This window comes from Trypanosoma brucei, chromosome 10 (assembly GCF_000002445.2).
Source record: "Trypanosoma brucei brucei TREU927 chromosome 10, whole genome shotgun sequence".
Taxonomy (NCBI): Eukaryota; Euglenozoa; class Kinetoplastea; order Trypanosomatida; family Trypanosomatidae; genus Trypanosoma; species Trypanosoma brucei.
In genome coordinates this window covers 3,024,519-3,041,783 of record NC_007283.1, presented here as the reverse complement: position 1 = coordinate 3,041,783, position 17,265 = coordinate 3,024,519, and the positions used below count along the sequence as shown (strand labels likewise).

The 17,265-nt window shown below is 37.3% G+C and overlaps 5 protein-coding genes across 5 annotated transcripts, besides 51 other annotated features; all 5 read left to right on the top strand.

The window, feature by feature from the left end:
* Window positions 1-134: 134 nt before the first annotated feature.
* Window positions 135-191: a sequence feature (GA-rich).
* A 645-nt stretch (window positions 192-836) lies between these two features.
* Window positions 837-2,357, top strand: Tb10.389.0730 (cholinephosphate cytidylyltransferase A, putative; the record flags this gene model as incomplete). The annotated part of the gene is made up of 1 exon (XM_818390.1): window positions 837-2,357. The coding sequence occupies one exon, from the start codon at window positions 837-839 to the stop codon at window positions 2,355-2,357; it is 1,521 nt and encodes a 506-aa protein (XP_823483.1).
* Window positions 2,358-3,104: 747 nt separating this feature from the next.
* Window positions 3,105-3,140: a sequence feature (A-rich).
* A 273-nt stretch (window positions 3,141-3,413) lies between these two features.
* Window positions 3,414-4,256, top strand: Tb10.389.0740 (hypothetical protein, conserved; the record flags this gene model as incomplete). The annotated part of the gene is made up of 1 exon (XM_818389.1): window positions 3,414-4,256. One exon carries the CDS (start codon window positions 3,414-3,416, stop codon window positions 4,254-4,256), a length of 843 nt encoding a protein of 280 aa, XP_823482.1.
* Window positions 4,257-4,322: 66 nt separating this feature from the next.
* Window positions 4,323-4,359: a microsatellite.
* Window positions 4,360-4,381: 22 nt separating this feature from the next.
* Window positions 4,382-4,411: a microsatellite.
* Window positions 4,412-4,541: 130 nt separating this feature from the next.
* Window positions 4,542-4,617: a sequence feature (A-rich).
* A 281-nt stretch (window positions 4,618-4,898) lies between these two features.
* Window positions 4,899-4,945: a sequence feature (A-rich).
* A 63-nt stretch (window positions 4,946-5,008) lies between these two features.
* Window positions 5,009-5,040: a microsatellite.
* Window positions 5,041-5,134: 94 nt separating this feature from the next.
* Window positions 5,135-5,166: a microsatellite.
* An 82-nt stretch (window positions 5,167-5,248) lies between these two features.
* Window positions 5,249-5,269: a sequence feature (AT_rich).
* Window positions 5,270-5,599: 330 nt separating this feature from the next.
* Window positions 5,600-5,659: a microsatellite.
* Window positions 5,660-5,751: 92 nt separating this feature from the next.
* Window positions 5,752-5,773: a sequence feature (AT_rich).
* Window positions 5,774-5,781: 8 nt separating this feature from the next.
* On the top strand, window positions 5,782-6,282 carry Tb10.389.0760 (hypothetical protein; the record flags this gene model as incomplete). The annotated part of the gene is made up of 1 exon (XM_818388.1): window positions 5,782-6,282. The coding sequence occupies one exon, from the start codon at window positions 5,782-5,784 to the stop codon at window positions 6,280-6,282; it is 501 nt and encodes a 166-aa protein (XP_823481.1).
* Window positions 5,947-5,991: a sequence feature (CT-rich).
* Window positions 6,026-6,072: a sequence feature (GA-rich).
* Window positions 6,242-6,294: a microsatellite.
* Window positions 6,295-6,297: 3 nt separating this feature from the next.
* Window positions 6,298-6,397: a microsatellite.
* A 116-nt stretch (window positions 6,398-6,513) lies between these two features.
* Window positions 6,514-6,552: a microsatellite.
* Window positions 6,553-6,675: 123 nt separating this feature from the next.
* Window positions 6,676-6,718: a microsatellite.
* A 35-nt stretch (window positions 6,719-6,753) lies between these two features.
* Window positions 6,754-6,788: a microsatellite.
* A 15-nt stretch (window positions 6,789-6,803) lies between these two features.
* Window positions 6,804-6,885: a sequence feature (AT_rich).
* Window positions 6,886-6,927: 42 nt separating this feature from the next.
* Window positions 6,928-6,967: a microsatellite.
* A 216-nt stretch (window positions 6,968-7,183) lies between these two features.
* Window positions 7,184-7,334: a sequence feature (A-rich).
* A 75-nt stretch (window positions 7,335-7,409) lies between these two features.
* Window positions 7,410-7,479: a sequence feature (CT-rich).
* Window positions 7,480-7,630: 151 nt separating this feature from the next.
* Window positions 7,631-7,725: a sequence feature (CT-rich).
* Window positions 7,726-7,814: 89 nt separating this feature from the next.
* Window positions 7,815-7,874: a sequence feature (A-rich).
* Window positions 7,875-8,425: 551 nt separating this feature from the next.
* Tb10.389.0770 (hypothetical protein, conserved) lies at window positions 8,426-9,286 on the top strand (the record flags this gene model as incomplete). The annotated part of the gene is made up of 1 exon (XM_818387.1): window positions 8,426-9,286. One exon carries the CDS (start codon window positions 8,426-8,428, stop codon window positions 9,284-9,286), a length of 861 nt encoding a protein of 286 aa, XP_823480.1.
* A 398-nt stretch (window positions 9,287-9,684) lies between these two features.
* Window positions 9,685-9,721: a sequence feature (AT_rich).
* A 59-nt stretch (window positions 9,722-9,780) lies between these two features.
* Window positions 9,781-9,829: a microsatellite.
* A 91-nt stretch (window positions 9,830-9,920) lies between these two features.
* Window positions 9,921-9,957: a sequence feature (A-rich).
* Window positions 9,958-10,083: 126 nt separating this feature from the next.
* Window positions 10,084-10,108: a microsatellite.
* A 296-nt stretch (window positions 10,109-10,404) lies between these two features.
* Window positions 10,405-10,432: a sequence feature (AT_rich).
* A 595-nt stretch (window positions 10,433-11,027) lies between these two features.
* Window positions 11,028-11,090: a sequence feature (A-rich).
* A 630-nt stretch (window positions 11,091-11,720) lies between these two features.
* Window positions 11,721-11,792: a sequence feature (A-rich).
* A 314-nt stretch (window positions 11,793-12,106) lies between these two features.
* Window positions 12,107-12,155: a sequence feature (T-rich).
* An 8-nt stretch (window positions 12,156-12,163) lies between these two features.
* Tb10.389.0800 (hypothetical protein, conserved) lies at window positions 12,164-13,114 on the top strand (the record flags this gene model as incomplete). Its single annotated transcript, XM_818386.1, has 1 exon — window positions 12,164-13,114. One exon carries the CDS (start codon window positions 12,164-12,166, stop codon window positions 13,112-13,114), a length of 951 nt encoding a protein of 316 aa, XP_823479.1.
* Window positions 13,115-13,173: 59 nt separating this feature from the next.
* Window positions 13,174-13,202: a microsatellite.
* Window positions 13,203-13,216: 14 nt separating this feature from the next.
* Window positions 13,217-13,271: a sequence feature (GA-rich).
* A 270-nt stretch (window positions 13,272-13,541) lies between these two features.
* Window positions 13,542-13,622: a sequence feature (A-rich).
* A 678-nt stretch (window positions 13,623-14,300) lies between these two features.
* Window positions 14,301-14,327: a microsatellite.
* A 207-nt stretch (window positions 14,328-14,534) lies between these two features.
* Window positions 14,535-14,582: a sequence feature (T-rich).
* A 35-nt stretch (window positions 14,583-14,617) lies between these two features.
* Window positions 14,618-14,641: a microsatellite.
* Window positions 14,642-14,742: 101 nt separating this feature from the next.
* Window positions 14,743-14,886: a microsatellite.
* A 41-nt stretch (window positions 14,887-14,927) lies between these two features.
* Window positions 14,928-14,949: a microsatellite.
* A 1-nt stretch (window position 14,950) lies between these two features.
* Window positions 14,951-14,979: a microsatellite.
* Window positions 14,980-15,185: 206 nt separating this feature from the next.
* Window positions 15,186-15,220: a sequence feature (T-rich).
* A 581-nt stretch (window positions 15,221-15,801) lies between these two features.
* Window positions 15,802-15,828: a sequence feature (AT_rich).
* Window positions 15,829-15,934: 106 nt separating this feature from the next.
* Window positions 15,935-15,965: a microsatellite.
* Window positions 15,966-16,091: 126 nt separating this feature from the next.
* Window positions 16,092-16,135: a sequence feature (AT_rich).
* Window positions 16,136-16,195: 60 nt separating this feature from the next.
* Window positions 16,196-16,233: a sequence feature (AT_rich).
* Window positions 16,234-16,256: 23 nt separating this feature from the next.
* Window positions 16,257-16,288: a microsatellite.
* A 48-nt stretch (window positions 16,289-16,336) lies between these two features.
* Window positions 16,337-16,358: a sequence feature (AT_rich).
* An 80-nt stretch (window positions 16,359-16,438) lies between these two features.
* Window positions 16,439-16,545: a sequence feature (A-rich).
* A 46-nt stretch (window positions 16,546-16,591) lies between these two features.
* Window positions 16,592-16,756: a sequence feature (A-rich).
* A 76-nt stretch (window positions 16,757-16,832) lies between these two features.
* Window positions 16,833-16,855: a microsatellite.
* Window positions 16,856-17,265: the final 410 nt, after the last annotated feature.

Genomic DNA, 17,265 nt, shown 5'->3' with positions numbered 1-17,265 from the left:
TATTTTATATTTGTATTCGCTCCTCATGTAACGCTTCTTCCAGTAAGAGGATCAATGAGGAAAAAGTTTCGATGCCGGAGAGAAGTGGAGTAAACAAATAAACTTTTATATTGACCTGCCGGACTTTGTGTCCCTCTTTTTTTTTCTCTTCTTTTATCTTTCGTCTCCCTTGCCTTGCTTTTTTTTCCTTTTAACTTTGATTTATTCGCTTGCAGTCCTGGTCATTTATACTTGATCATAACCGTTTGAAATCATATATGTTCTGTACCCATGACTCACGGGTCAGACTACTCGCTTTCTGTGCACTCCTTCATGCCATGTACATTTATTACCGTGTTTGCTTGCTTGTCTAAATGTCTACGAGTGTCACTGCCTCTAAGATATCCCTCTTTAGCTCTCTCTCTTTCTTTTTTTTTCTTCGCTAGAGAAAACGTTTGGCTCCCATTCTTTACACTTTTTTTTGGGGGGGCACGTCAATATGCACTACCTCTAGTAGGCACATGATGACGCAAAAGTATCCTCGTAGTTTCTTTCTCAAACAGCGTATATGTGTATATGTGGCAGGAAGGGGGCTATTCGGAAGTGCTCTCTTTTTCTGCCGCAACTCAGCATTGCATCACTTTTGCAAGCGTGTAAGCACCTGTAGGTGGGCGTACACATAAATCGTTTTTTGCATATCTATCAGGAGCAAACACTTTCGAATATAATGTTCCGCTGAAAAGCCGTTTTACCTCTGTTTTCGAATTCGTTTTTCCTAACGCACGTATATATCTTTCTTTTTTCCTTCTTTTGCCGTTTCACTCCTGAACGCTAACTGATTTGAAGCTACGTGGTCAATGGTATCCCACTACCTGAGTGACCACAGTTTTTTTTTTACACCTCTGGAGCGGGACCGCGTCGCACATGCAGATACAAGTGTTGAGACGCGTCCCGTTAGTTTTGTGACGTTGGTGCTCCACTCACTTTGGGTTTTTTTAGATAGCACTTTTGTGCCGGAGGCCGTGGCACCCAACACCATTACATTAGTGGGTTTAATGAGCTCCGTGCAGTCATACCAGATCCTCAGCGAGTACTATGACCAAACCCCTCAGTCACACACTGCAGCGGCAACTGGGCCCATATTAATGTCGTCTTTGTTATGTGTTGTAGCTATCATGTGCGGTGCGTTGGATGGTGTGCACGCAAGGCGGTGCCGCTCCGCTACGCCACTGGGTGACATATTTTCTCGTGTCTGCAGTAGTGTTCTGCGCATTTTCTTTGCTCTGACGCTCATGAAAGCGTTCAATATAGTTGATATCTCAACACAGTGGTATGCTCTAATGGTACTGCAACTGATCGAATTCAACACGGTGCTGGGACGCATAAGCGCTGAAAATCTGAGAGGAGGGAAGGCGAAGACAGTTGTTTATCACCTGACGTATTGCTTTCGTGACTCGGAACTTTCCTTCCTAATTCTCTGCGCGTTGATTGCAAGAGTGGTATTTCCGGATATGAACTTTTACAGTCCAGTCTATCCAAACTTTTTGAGAGATGCATTCATATTCCTTGTCATGGTGAGCTTCACAAACTTGTTGCTTCTGAAGATGGAGAAGAAACATAAGGCGGCGATTGCCGTGTGTTTGGCCACTCGTGTGGTGCCGCTGTTCAATATCTTTTCTTTCACTAACAACAATGTATTCAGTCTTATCAGTGGATCTCTTGCTGTTGGTTTACTTTCAACGGAGGTGCATGTGAGCAACGTTTCCGGCAGGCGGGTGCATGCGGCCGTCATTTGTATTTGTGTGGGATCCGTATTTAACGATATTCTTTCCATAGGCGCATCGATCCTGTACGTTATTGGGATGATGGCGGATCTGTCATATTCCGCGCGTATTCCCCTTTTCGCGCCTGTGAGAAATGTGTTCTGTGATGGTGTTTTTGACTTGTGTCATGCGGGACATAAGAACTTCCTGCAGAATGCTCTTCTCTACGGCAATCGCCTCATTGTTGGTGTTTGTGGAGATGATGAATGCGAAGCGTACAAACGACGGCCAATCATGACAGTCGATGAAAGGGTGAATGAAGTAAAGATGTGTAAGTTTGTTTCACAGGTTATTCGGAACAGCCCTGTTACCGGCGTCACTGAAGAAATGATCAAACGCTACAATATTCACGTGGTGGTGTGTGGTGATGAATACAACCGCCCTGATGACACGTATTATGCAGTGCCACGCAGAATGGGTATTCTTCGGACAGCACCACGTACGGAAGGGATATCAACAAGTCTGCTAATTGCCCGCATTCGTGATGCTACTGAAGTGGAGTTATCTCGAAGGGACAATGCGAGTAGTCGATCAACTGTTATGGAGGGGTCGTAGTTGAACTGATTCTTTTCTTTTCTTTTTTCCCCCTCCTTCTACACTCCCTTACTTTCCTTGTATACTCGGGGGCTCTGTAAAGAGCATTTTAAAAAAAAAAAAAAAGCGCAGTCCATCCCGTGTGTCGCATGTCCTTTGGGGAAGTTTAAAGGGAGTAGTGGTCGATTGCTAGATGTTTGTGTGTTTCGGTACAGGTGGTGAAAGCATTACTTTTATTAGTGTAAGATGAGGAGGGGGAAATGCCAAAGTGTTTTAGTTTGGGTGGGTGGTGTCTCCTCTGGGGGTATTTCTCCCTTTCCTTTAACATTGCAATCATTCGTTTCCGCTCGGGAAGAAAATTAGAAAACGTCCTGATTTTGGTTTTGATTCTCCTCCTCCTCCTCCTCACACGAAGTTTCATTTCTTTCGTTGACTCATGCTGTACTTGTTGCCTTCAACCAGATTACCTCAAGGGGGAGAAGTGAGTTGAGGTGCAAAAAAAAAAAAATGCCAGGACTTGGAAACGTGAAGGGGGAACATGGGGGTGTATTGCGCGATGGTGTTGGCGCTAGTGGCATGTTTTGTGGATATAGGAGTAATAATTAAAAAAAAAAGGTCTGTGAAGAAAAGAGGGGAAATTTCTCTCTATATATATCGAAGGCGGAGGAGGAGGCGAGGTAGGAGTAGGGGTAAAAAAAAAAATGGTAGATCGGGTGACATCAGCGGAAAACATTCTCAATTGTGGTGGTTGATTTACGTATCGCCCCATTTTTTTTTCCTTTCGTTCTCTCTTTTTTTTTTTTTGATCGCAATGCCCGAATAAACGATTCCTATTCACCCTGTGCCGATTCACTCCTTTCATGTACAGGCCATTTAAGTTATCTCATCCCCCCTCCCCTTAATAGCGATATGATGCTGTCATACAAGTCATACTGGAATTCTGTGGTCACTTACCTTCCGCCTTCCTGATGCAATATTTGGTATATTGTTCTCCTCTAGACAGTTTTTTAGTTGGCACAGCACCGAATAGTTCATCAAGAAAGAGAAGAATATCAAGAAGAACCAAACAAAGTCAAGATGACCACAGCAACTGATGTGACCAGTGCGTTTGATATAGAGTTCAGGTACATGTACGAGATACCTTCTCATTCAGTGGTCCACATGCCACATGTGCATCCAAGCAACCCGTACACAATGATTTGTACTCATTATAAACCTTACGACCCGAACTCATGTCTTGCGGGTAGCGATTGCAGGTTTCTACACGCCAATGTTGATTACAGCACGCTGAAGGCGCATCCCATTCATGTGAATTACATATGGCGCCACGAGCAGTGCTGTATGTACGAACGCTGTCAATCGGGTGATGTGCTTGAGGTTCTGCTTCCCAATAATAAAAAACCAATTGAGAGGATTGCTAGCGGACTCGTTCTTGTTACACAAGCAGTTATTCCTCGCCGGAGACCGAGGGCAAAGCCACTTTCTCATTGCGCACATTACTATTTTAATGGCGTATGTCATCGTGGCGCGTCCTGCAACTTTGTTCATGCTGTTGCCGTCGACCCTGAAGTGGATCTCAGCTCCAAACGTGTTCTTTGCCGCTCTCATCGGCGCCATCACGCCAGTGGTAATAAATCCGCTGTGAAGACGGCGTGTGGGAGCCCTCTCGACAGTTCTCCGAACCCGTGTGCTGCAGGAGTACCCGCCAGCATTGCAACAATGGTTTGTAAGCGAGCCCCTTCTACAGTTTACAGCGGCTCATCATTTTCCGCCTCTGCAGTTGGAAGTATGCAATATGGACTTTCTGGAAGTGGCCATCAACATGATGATTGCACTACATCTGACATGAACACCATTTCTGATGGCAGTGCTCCTCGGCGCCCACGTTTCTACCGACATAATCCTTACCAGCAGCTGTAAATGTGGGGAATCCCTTCTCTCATTTAGTCTACTCTGCTGCACTCGTCTTGTGGACTTGTTTGTAATTTGTTGTTGTTGTTGTTGTTGTTGTTGTTGTTTTGTTTCCCCTCCCCCGTTTGTCCACCTTTCTTTTTTCTTTCTTTTTCTTTTTTTTTACTTTAACTTTTTGTCTGATCCCTGCGGCCCTTTTTGGGTGCGTCCATTTTGATTGTGGGCGAAGTGATACTATGCGTGTTTTCTTTTCCTCAATCTTCCTTTCCCTTCATACCGTAAAAAAAGGCGCGTTTTTTTTTGCCGTTGCCGTTTTAATTTTCGTTCGTTTGCTCTTGTTGTTGAATTTTTTTTTTTTGCGTTTTGTTTTACTGCGGGGTCGATCGAAAATAGTTTAAATTCACAACATATCTTTTATTAACGTGAACGGTCGTGACGGATACGACTCTTTTTTTTTTTTTGTTAAGGAACCAAAGAGATGAAGAAACGGAAAAATAGAAGGAAAGAGAAGGCAGCCAAACGTCCAGAAACGATGCTGCATGATTGTGGTTCATACAAAAGAAAAAGAAAAACAAACAAAGAAATGAAAATGTGTGTGAATTTTTTTACTTTAACGATCGTTTCCCCCGCCTACCCTCCTTGCAAATGTCATTTTTCTTTTTCTTTTTCTTCTTCCTTTTCTTTTTTCTTGTTTATTTGTATTGCTGCTTAATATGCCTTACAGGTATTTGCTGGAGCGTACCTGTGTTCTGTAGATCCGCTTCTTTTCTTTTTTTTTCTTTTTTTTTGTTTTGCATGTGGCACGCCCGATTTTGTTTATTATTTCTCCACACTTTCGCGTCCCGCTGCTCCGTTTCCGCATACCACAACACGTGGTGTGGTGTGGGAGAAAAAATAAATAAAAGAAAAGAAAAGAAAAAAGAGCGAGAGAAATCGAAGGAGAGCCACAACAAAATATATTTTGATTTGCTTTTCCTTAAGAATTTCTGCGGTAACCTCTGTTATAAATAAATATAAATATAGTGGTTAGTGAAGGAACAACAAACAGATAGATAAATGAGAATGTTTTTTTAAAAAAGAAAAAAGCAAAGAAAAATAAGAGATCCAATGTAATGAGAGAATGGAGAAGGGAGTGTCAACTTAAAAGGGAGGGAAAAAAAAAAGAAATAATAGCGTTGATAATAATATTACTAATGAGAGGGGTTCGTCCGTTCATGGCAATTTTGTCTAAGGTTGATATAATAACACGAGTGAAAATCTTAAGAAGGAGGCAAGAGTAAAATGTCGGATATGGAAAGGTGGTATTGCTCTGTTTTTAAAATATAAAGAAGAGAAAATTTTAATTTTAGTGCTTATTATTATTATTACTATTGCTATTGTTATTATTATTATTATTGTCTATTACTACTATTTTGCTTGCTGAGCCTCTGTTGTCGTCATAACTACCCTCTAGAAGATAAAAACAACAACAACAACAACACAATGAACACAAACAAACAAATGCAAAATAATATATATATATATATGCAACGTAATGAATGGAACGGGTTACGCCATGACTTCCCAATCCACTTCACTCAATCATGTTTTCCCTATTTATCTCCAAACTTCCTTCCACTCCATGTTCCTCTCCTTTATGGCAGGGGAAACAACAACAAAAAAAATAATAAATAATGTCAGAATGCTGAGAAACCCTAACAGAAAAGGAAGAAAAAGAGAAGAAGGAAAAAAAAAGAAAGAAGAACTACTCAGTTATTCGCTCAGTCAATATATGTATTTTTTTTTCTTTCTTCCTTTCTTTTTTCTCTTTTTATTTGTCTCTTTCCCTTCTCCGGTGTGTTATTTCACCCCCCCCCCTCCTCCTTTTTTTTTCTTTCGTATCTTCCTTCAACAACTTCTTTTTACACGCTCTTGCATTTTACTCCTCTGTCCTGCAATTTCGAAAAACAAAGGAAAAGAAAAATGGACCATCACTTCGCAGCGGTGGGATTTAAAAACGAAGAAAAAAAGAATGAAGAAACAAACAAATATATAATAAATAAATAAAAGTGAAGAGAAGAGTAAGGTAAAGTAAAGAATAAAAAAGATGAAGGAAAAGGAAAGAAAAGAAGAGAAAAGAAAAGAAAAGGAAAGAAAAGAAAAAAACAGAAGTTGCCGTCGGACCCGCAGCTGTATTAGTTGGGAGCAACACGTTTGCCTCATCACCTCCGCCATTACTATTCCTCAACCTCTTTTCGTTTGTTTCTCAATTTTCTTCTATTTTTAAATAAATAAATAAATATATATATATATATATATATTATATTGAAGTGCTTGCGGAGTAAAATAATGTGGCGATGGAACTAAAATGCGAGTCACCGCACATATGTGTATGTTGTATGAAGGTGTGAAGGAATGAAAAGTTCAAGTTTAAGTGTATGTGAAGGGGGAAAGAAAAGAGAGAGAGAAAGGGTGAAAGAAAGAAAGAAAGAGTGTAAAGGAAGAGACAAATGTTTCAAATTTTAACAAAGAAAAGAAAAGAAGAAAAGAAAAGAAAAGAAATATATATATGACCACAATAATAAAAATAATAATGAAACTTTTTTAAAATCATTATTGTTATTATTTTTGTAAATTTCTCTTTTTTTTAAAAAAAAAAGCAAGGATAAAGATAAAAGAGGTGCGAAGGGTTTAGTCGCATTTTTCTTTGTCTTTGTCTTTTTTTTTCTTTTCTTTTTTTTATTGATTTGACGCAATTGGAGGGGAAGGGAAGATAGAATGAGGGAGAGTCGAGTGGATGTAAAACGAAGACAACACGCGAGGGAAGATGAATATGATATGAATAATCGTTCCAAATACCTCAAACAGCGATGAGAGAATAAAAGAAAAATCCAAATAAACAAATTAAAAAAAAATGAGCAGCAGCAGTAGTAAATAATAACAAACTGTGCCGATCATTGTTTCTTTTTTTTGTGTGTGTGTGTGTTTTTGTGTTCGTGTTTGTCTTCTTTTTTCTTTTTTTTCCTTTGTTTTGTTTTGTTAATGTCTTATTTTGGGGATGTACCTTTTTTAACTCTCCCTTCTAATTGCTTTCTTTCTTTTTTTTTTCCTCCTCTGCTTCTTCCAAATGTTTCTACCGGTGTCGTTAATGCCGTCTTACCGTTTTTTTTTGTGAAAATATTAAAGGAAACAGAGTAAATAGAAAGAACGAGAGAGAAAAAAAAGGAGGAAGAGGAAGAGGAGAAGGGAGAAATTATGTAATTTTTTCTTTGTTTTGTTTTGTTAACAAAAGGTAAAGAGAGAATAAAAAATAGGAGGAGAGGTAAAAGAAATTTTAAAAAAATAGTGAAGAAAGGTATGGATTTAATGCATACGCACACTCCTCTACAATTTAACTTACAAACAAAAAACAAAAAAAAAAGAAAATAAGAGAGAGAGAGAGAGATGAGGGGAAGAAAGAAAAAGACGAAGGTAACTGAAGGAAATAAAGGGAAAGAAAATATGGGGTGTGGGATGATTAAGCGAAAGCGTGACTCTCGGGGTCACGGGTGGGGAAAAAGAACGTGCGCGTATGTGTTCATCCTCCTCTTTTTTTTTCGTTTCTTTGTTCTTTTATTGTTTTTTATTGTTTTTTTTTCCTCTTTTCTTAATAATCTCCTCTACTTGTCATAAATTTGCGCGGGAAAGAAGAAGGGATGATGAAGTCAGACGTTGTAATCACTTATTTCTTCATCTAGTGCTGTCATTCCCACTTCTTGAACACAACATCTTCGCAATTTCCCATTGTGTGGTGATGTGTTCAGTAAGTGCTGACGGTAAAGCATGAGAAAATAATTATTTCGTTTTTTTGGTGTTGTGACTCTTTTCTCTTTCCAATTTAAATAATGTTGCTGTTGCTGTTTTCTTAGTTTTGTAATATGTACTTCCTTGTGGTTCAGGGTGAGCGTAATATCTTCTTGTATTAACATTCGTACCAATCAACTGATTTGTCTGTATACATGCGAAAACTTCTTATTTGATCAAATTTATCCTCCGTTAATTTTCTTATTCTTTGTCATTCCTCACCATAAACTAAAAAAAAAAAAATGGACACATGGCAAACACAATAGAAAAAAAGCATAAGAAAACACCAACAAAGCAACAGCAAGAAGCACAAAAAGGGGGGAAAAAAAGAAAGCAACTATTGAAGCAAAGACATAATGCCCTCAAAGAAATCTATGGCAAAAAACCGTAAAACCACTGTGGAGGTATTTGATATAGAGTTCAGGTACATGTACGAGATACCTTCTCATTCAGTGGTCCACATGCCACATGTGCATCCAAGCAACCCGTACACAATGATTTGTACTCATTATAAACCTTACGACCCGAACTCATGTCTTGCGGGTAGCGATTGCAGGTTTCTACACGCCAATGTTGATTACAGCACGCTGAAGGCGCATCCCATTCATGTGAATTACATATGGCGCCATGAGAGTGAATGTACATACGAACGCTGTCAATCGGGTGATGTGCTTGAGGTTCTGCTTCCCAATAATAAAAAACCAATTGAGAGGATTGCTAGCGGACTCGTTCTTGTTACACAAGCAGTTATTCCACAGCCCTCTGCGGAGGGAAGACCACTTTCTCATTGCGCACATTACTATTTTAATGGCGTATGTCATCGTGGCGCGTCCTGCAACTTTGTTCATGCTGTTGCCGTCGACCCTGAAGTGGATCTCAGCTCCAATCGTATTCTTTGCCGCTCTCATCGGCGCCATCACGCCAGTGGTAATAAATCCGGAGAAAAATTATCAGCTGGGAGCCCTCTCGACAGTTCTCCCGGTTCATTTCCCGATGGGACGCCACTTGGTTTCGCGATGGTTGTGCACAAAAGAGTTCCTTCCGTCGGCAGTAGCGATGTGACGAGTCCCACTTCAGGTCGCGATAACGGGCATCTCGGACTTTCTGGAAGTGGCCATCAACATGATGATTGCACTACATCTGACATGAACACCATTTCTGATGGCAGTGCTCCTCGGCGCCCACGTTTCTACCGACATAATCCTTACGGGTTATAAATGAGGATAATATTCGCTGAGTTTAATTGTAACCAGTGATGAGTTGTTCGGTGGGAGGTGCGTCTTTTTCCCCACTTTTTTTTAACTCTCTATTTCGTTCCTTTTCCTTTATTTTACTCTCATATATTGTTAATAATAAACTTATTAGTTTATCTTTTCTTATTCATGTTCTTTTAAACCCTTTTTATCGCACATTATTTTAGTTTGTGGTTTTTTTTAGTTTGTTTACCGTTCGTTAAATTAATACTATCGAGATATCGAATGTTATCGGCGGCCATGGGCCTTTAAAGGTTTTGGGTTGGTTTGAGTGACTTCTTTTATGCGTCATTTCGTTTGTTTCATTATGAAACGTTTTAGAGTGGGCGTAACGCCGAATTCATTTATGCTTTTTCATTTCCTTTTTTTAAAAAAAAATATATTAATGATAATAATATAGTAAGATCTAATGCGCTGTGACACCTCACCTTGAGTTTTGTTTTGTTTTTACGTTTACTTATATATGTATCTATCTATCTATATATATATATTTGTACCCATATTTATTCCGCGAGGAGAAAATGATGCACAAAGAAAATAAGAAGAAGAGAAAAGCGGATTCAAGTTCCTACGGGCCTTACGTCGCATCCGTCTTTAGTTTCTCTTCTTTCTTCTTTCTTTCTTTTTTTTTCTTTGAATCATTTTGTATCACTTGGGCACTGGCCACAACCATGTGCATTTTATTTTTCTTCCTGTACCGATTTCTTCCCACACTTTCCGCATTTCTTTTCGATGGAGTGCGTTCTTTTTTAAAAAATAATTATATATATATATATATATATATATTTTCACTTCCTTTTTCTTTACTCCTCATGTATTGTTTATTCATTTTTTTTAAATGGGAATGCAGCGGGATTTATTTTCACTCCTGTACTAACGCCCTTGTTTTAGTCTTTTTTTTTATTGTTTTCCTGATGATACACTGATTTTTATATCACTGTGATTTATCATTTGAGCTTACTCAGCCTTTTCCCCCTGTCCCATTTTATTTCCTTTTAAAATTATGCTTATTTGTCATTACGTTACGTCATAAAAGTTGGGAAGAGAAAATTTTTTGTTTTGTTATTTTGTTCGTTTCCCTCAAATTTTCTTTTTTTTTAAAAAAAAAAACAAACTCTCCTTTGGTTTTTGTGGCTGCAGTTGTTTCGATTAGCTTAAGTTTATGTATTGAAGTAATTCATTTTTTTTTATTTTTGAAAAAAAAATGAAAAAGGGAATTCTCTTTCATTTATTATTTCCCCTCCTCCGACACTTTCTGATTTTCCTTCATACAATAACTGTTTATAATTTTATGAAAGTTACCGGTACCTGATGGACATTAAAAACTGAATGGCAAGAAATAGAGAGATAGAGAGATAGGAAAATGAAAAGAATATACATATATGAATATATGTGTATGATTGAATAAATTAACGAATGAAAGTGAATTAAATGCATACATGTGCATGTAAATGGATTTAAAATGTGCGTTAGATGAAGGTGGTGTGTGAAAAGAGGGAAAGAAGGGGGACAATAACAAAAAAAAAAAGAAAGATGATGCTTTAAATGTGTTTCTGCTACATTTATGTGAAAAATATGTACCAAACCATATGTAAGATACCATATGGTGTTGGATATCCCACACAGTGTAGTTGCACAAGCTGCAAACACAGAGCACACTCACGTCGTCTTAATTTTTTAGTTTTATTTCGTTTCTTTGTTTGCATTTTGTTTTGTTTTGTTTTCTTGTCTTTTTTTTTCTTTTTTATTTTTATTTATTGTTTTTCTTCACTTATTTCATTATACTTTTTTCTTTTCTTTCGATGATGATGATGGTTATTATTATTAAATGGATTTATGTGGGAGAAAACCTTTTTTTTCTACTCTTAGTTTATTATTATTATTATCAGCTTTTTTTAATTTAGTTGGTTCACTTTGTGAAGGGGAAAAACTCTTTTTACCTTCACTTTTTTTTATTTTGGATTTTATTGTCTTTTTATCCCTTTTTTACTTCCTCTTTCTTATTTCTCTTCGACTTGCGGCAACACATTTAACATTTGTGAGCGTGATTTTTTTTTCCTTTTTTTTCTTTTTTAAGTTTAATTTAACAGCTCGAACTAAACGAAACGAGAGGGTGTTAAAAAGAAAAAAAAGAGGCCAAAGTGATTAATTAAAACAGAGAAGTGTAATGGAGAGGTAGGAAAAGTTTTAAAAAAAAAACAAAAGAAAAATATGCCTGTGAGGGCGAAATCGTTCGTTAGTGGAGTATTTATTTTATTTTTTTTACCGGGGGCTTTTTAATTATTTTTTTCCCCCATTCTCTTCCTTTTTCGTTTACTTATTCAGGAGATTTTTTCTTTAAATTTTATTTTTTCTACATTAGGAGGGTTAAGAAGGAATAAAAACGGAATTTACAGCGTTTTTCTTTTTCTTTTTTTCTCTCTCCATCTTTCTCTCGTCTTTTTGTTTTTTTTGTTTTTTTTTTGTTTTTGTTAGGGAGGGGAGGGGGAGGGAAGTGTGTTAACATTGGCACCGCACTCCCCATCCAACAGACCAGGAGAAAAGGGAAACTGGAAAGTTAAACTATAAAAAGGTTTGTGTGCATACTTTTCTTATCTGTTTCTCTTTCTGAAGCATATTCATGGATTTCAATTTTTTCCCCCCTTTTTTTATTTTTTGCAAACCTGGTTTGGTTTAAATATCAAAGTTAAGCCGAATACACTCATCTTCAGTTTCTTAAAGTTAAAACAAAGTAAGCATCGCACAGCGGATAACGGTTTGAACGTGACAACAGGAAACGCTTGCAAAAGGAAAGCAGGAGAAAAAAAAAGGGAGGAAAAGAAAAGACAAGGAAGTGGAAATATGTCATCGCAGGACAATCGCGCCAAATACGTTCAAAACGGCGTCATGGAGGTATTTGATCCCAACTTCAAGTACCTTTACCTGGTGCCCGCCCACTTTGTTTTACATGTTCCACCAGCACGGTTGAATATCTCCCGCCTTGTGATTTGCCGCAATTACAGATCTGGCGTTCCAAACTCCTGCGCAAAGGAGGAAAGTTGTCGCTTCGTACATGCCGATGTTGATTACAGCACGCTGGAGGCGCATCCCATTCATGTGAATTACATATGGCGCCATGAGGACCATTGCACGTACGAACGGCTACCAGCTGGAGACGTTTTGGAGGTTTGCTCACAGGAAAACCCTCAAGAGCATGAACTTATTTCCAGCGAACTTGTCCTCGTCACACGCGGGTCAGTGGCACACCATAATGCACTCCCGCACTCACTGATGCGTTGCCCTCTTTATACAACCAACCGAATGTGCAGCCGTGGCGAGCGATGCAGTTTTATTCATACACTTTGTGTTGACCCGACTGTTGTGGGTGACTTTAAACGGGCACCCGCCCGTACCGCAGCCGTAACTCCAACGCCGAGGTCCCCTGCAGTCGCGAGTGCCACGGATTCTCAAAAGATGCCGCGTACGTTTGCAAGCGGGACTCCGATGTTAAGCGACTTCTGCATTTCGTCACCGGAGCGTGAGGCGCCAGCGTTATCCATGGGAGCAGGCGGTTACACCGCCTTGTCTTTTCGTGTAGATGCCGCTGGTGAGCCACTTCCAGCAACATGCAGCGTAATTCCACGATGCCGAGTGACCGCACGCGTCCGCACGAGTACCGTCGTGAAGAGCCGACCGACACTTGTTGCAGCCTTCAGCGATGCTTCAGTCTCCAGACGGAGCGCCATGGCAACCAACTCACGGCCCGCTTCATATTGCCATAATCCTTACTATCCTGTTCTCTGCAGGTCATAAAGATGAATATTTCAATCCATACAGCAATGCATACATATACACACAAGCACACAAACATTTATATATATATATATATATGTTTGTATATGTGTGCCTTTTTATTTTCTCCTTCTCTATTCCTCTCTCTTTCTCTTTCTTTCTCGTTACTCGTCTCTCTGCCTTTTGACTTCCCCTTTGTGTATAACCTATGTGCGTATAAACAAACGTACAAGCATATCTTTATATATATGGTTATGAGTAAGTACAATAAAATATACGAGTGCACGTATGAATTGAAAGAGAAATACGAAGCAAGAGGATAACTGATGAAGGAAATATGACAACGGAAAGGGGGACATTGCGTGGGTTTTGGAGTGGAGAGGGGAGACAAGACAGTGGGGGAAAAAAAGGGGGTGGAGGAAATAATATAAGATAATAAGTATATATTTTTTTATTATTTTATTTATTTTTATTGGGATTGTCTTTAAGTTTTTTTTTGTCTTTGGTTTGTCTTTCTACTTATTTATTTGAGCGGATTCATGGGATGAAGAAAGAACTAAATTTTCTTTTTTAAAAAAAAAAGGGGGGGAGGGGTAAAGAGGGCTCTTCATCGGCGTGTATGTGCATACATTTGTGGTTTATGTGAAAAGGAAAAAAAAGATGGAGAAACTTGAATATAAGGCAAAGAAAATAGCCACGAACTATACGACTGTGGGGAATTGGTTTTTTTTATATGTTGTAGAAGGGTACCGATTATGAGACATATTTGACTTTTTGAGGAGCGTTTTATTTGTTGAATTATTACTGATATATTGTTTTGTTTTTCTCCCTCCATCCTCCTTCTTTTTTTTTCTGATTTTTGTCTTTTTTTCCTATTGGTTTTAACTCCTTTCACATTATACAACCATAATTATTGGCGTTGTCGTTTCGGCATTTATAACACAAAAATTTTAAGAAAAATAACGTGCCTCGAGGTCAAATATGAAATGTAGGCCAATGACGAGAGCTTTTCCGCATTTCCCTCCATTTTTCTATTATTTAATTAACTTATTTTCCTTTAAACATTTCGTCGCTTCCATTTCCGAATGATAATACGCATAACTAGTTTCAACCTTACGCCCCCTCTTTTATTTATTTATTTTGTTTTGGTGTGTTGAAAACAAAAGAAAAAACATATACGTAACATTACTTGTTCTGTGTCGTGTTGTTTCTTTTTCTTTTCTTTTTTTTTCTTATCGTTATTTTTATTTCTCCACTTCTACACGTATGACCGGGGTCAAACAAGGCAAAACACGACTGACATGAGTTTCCCCTTATGTACACCTCATCTCATCATGTTGTGATTGCTTTTTTTGTTTATTTACTTATTTTCTCTCATTTTAGTGTTTAATTATTATCAATATAATTTCCTTCGACGCTTCTTTTCACTACCCCATTTTTGAAAGAAAAAAAAGGTAAAGAAAAAGAGGAGGAAAGGAAAGAAAAAAAAGGTGGTATTTTTTAAAAAAAGAAAAAAAACAAAACAAAAGAAATGAAATGAAATGAAATAATGTGACACTTGAGCTTTGTGTTTGAATATTTTTTTTTGTTTCCTTATCGTCTTTGTCTTACTCCTCCCTAAACTATTTTTGTTATTTTTTAAAAAAAAAATATGTATAAGTAAATTAATGTATATAAATTTATATATGTGTTTGTTTAAGTCATTATATGACCTGACACTTATATATGTTTGCATTTTTATATGATCTGACACTTGCATATATGTTTATATATTTGCATATCCATTTATATGTTTCCCCGGGCATGCATCATCCCTTTTTCTCTTTTCTTTTTCCCCTTCCCTTCCCTTCCCTTCCTTTTTTGTTTCTGTTTTTCTTTTTGTTTTTACCCAATTCCTTTCTTTTAAACTTTATTTTGTGCGTATCATCTTCCGCTAACGCATACGTGTGGTTTTAAAAACGCTCATATCCCTCCGCCAACTCCGAAAAGCAGTGTTTTTGTGTGAATGTATGAATATATAAATGTTTGCATTTATTTTTGTGGGATTATTACCTTTCATTATATACTATAGCAACATTTACAAGAAACCTTTAAAATGAAAAAAAAAAGAAAAAAAAGAGAACAAAACACGATGCTGATGGTTCTAAAGAGGGTGGGGAGGCGGAGCAACTATTCCCTATGCCCCAACATAATTTCTCTCCTATTTTTGCATCGTTCAACTTGCCAATAAATACGCAGCGAACAAATAAACATTACTTTACTCTTTTTTTCCCTCTTTCTTTAAGTTTTTAAATGGGCCACTAATTTACACACGTTCTCATTTTTGTTGTGTCGACTTTTTACCCTTTACTTTCATATTTTTATTACTTTAACTTAGTTTCCCCTCTTGTTTACCTTTTCCCATTGTCACTCCCTTCCCTTTATTATTATTATTATTATCCTCGTTTCTCCCCTCCCCACATAATTTTCCAATCCTTCTTTGATGCCAAAGCAAAAGTCAAGTAAGATAAAAAGAAAAATAAGACAAAACAAGAAAAAAGAAAAAATAAATACGAACTAACGCAACCACTGACACGCCTGATTTCACTGTCGCGTATTTTTATGCGCGTATTTCTGCGGCGAATATGTGGGAAGCGAGTAGAATTATGTGAGTTTTCATTATGCCAATTTATTGTCTCTTCACCTACCACCCGCACATTTTTCATTACTTATTAATAATATTAATATATATTTTTGTTTTCCTTCAACGTGAATACGGGCCACGGAATTTATAAGTTGGTACCTTTTTATACTCTCTAATCTACGGGAAGTGTTTGTTTGTGTGGCTGTTGTTTGTCTGTCTATTTTTATTTTTATTTATTTTTTTCTTTTTGCGTGTGTGGTGTGTGGTGTGTGTGTGAAATCAGCAGCACTGCCGGTAATTTTCATTCCGTTCATTCGGGGCCTCAACGCGTTGCGGTCGCTTCCACCATTTTTATATAACTCGAACCCCTTACTCATTTTATCTTTATATCATAATTTTTTTTAAAAAAACTTTTTTTTGTCCCCTTCTTTCTGTTTATTTGTTTGTTTATTTATTTTTGAAGCTGCCTGACATGTGCGTATATAATTATATCATTTATATTACTTATATTATTTTACCTTCTTTTTTTTTCTTTACTTCCCTTCCTTCCTTCCTTCCATTCTTCTTTTCTTTTTTATTCCTCCTACACTCCACTCCACCAACTAATTCCCCTCCTCCCCTTTTTATTTTTTTTTATTTTTTGAAACTGTCTCTGTCACCTTCTTCCTCCTTTGCCTTTGCTTTTGCCCTCGTCTTTTCTCTTTTTCAGTGGGTCGTTTGGATCTTTTTTTTTTCATTATTTTCATTCCCCTCTCTATCTCCTTTACTTGATTTTATTTATTGGGATTATTTTTTTTGCCTTTTTTTTCTTTTTCTTGGTATGTTTTTTCAGTATCCCTTCCTATTTTCATCAAAAAAAAAAAAGCTCCACACCATTTATTTATTTGCTTATTTTTTTTTTACGTACTTTGTTTATTTCGTCGTTTTTTCCAACATTTTTTTTGTTCCTACACTTCATTTTTTTCCAATGTTTTCTTTTTTTTTCTTTTTTAACATTATTTTGTTTCTGTGATTTGTTGTTTTTTATTTAATTATTTCTTCCCCCCCCCTCTCATGATGGTTTAATTGAGTCGACATGAGTCACTTTTCATCTCAAATAAACGTTTCACATACGCGCTCTCTCTCTTTCTCTCTCTCTCCGTATAATTATTCTTTTTTGTTTTTTAGTTATCCATTTATATTTTATTTTGTACAGTTAGATGCATATAGTATAATTTGTATATATATATATATAGTAAATGACGTGCAGAAACGGGGGGAAATGTCGTATTTGCGGTGACTAAACGTCGGTTATGGACGCAATTGGTGTGATGAAAACTAACGGAATGTTCTCCTCCTCCTCCTAAAAAAGAAAAAAAAGGAGGAACCTTAAATAACTTGCGAATGGCAAGCTGGCAATTAAATGTATTTATTTGTCTTTCTGCTTATGCATATGCATGTGATAATACTTTGTGTTATGTTACACAGTATGGAAATGTGCATTTAAGTATTTGCTGCTGAATACAAAAAATAAATGCCTCGGTAGCTCGACTAATATATATATATGTGT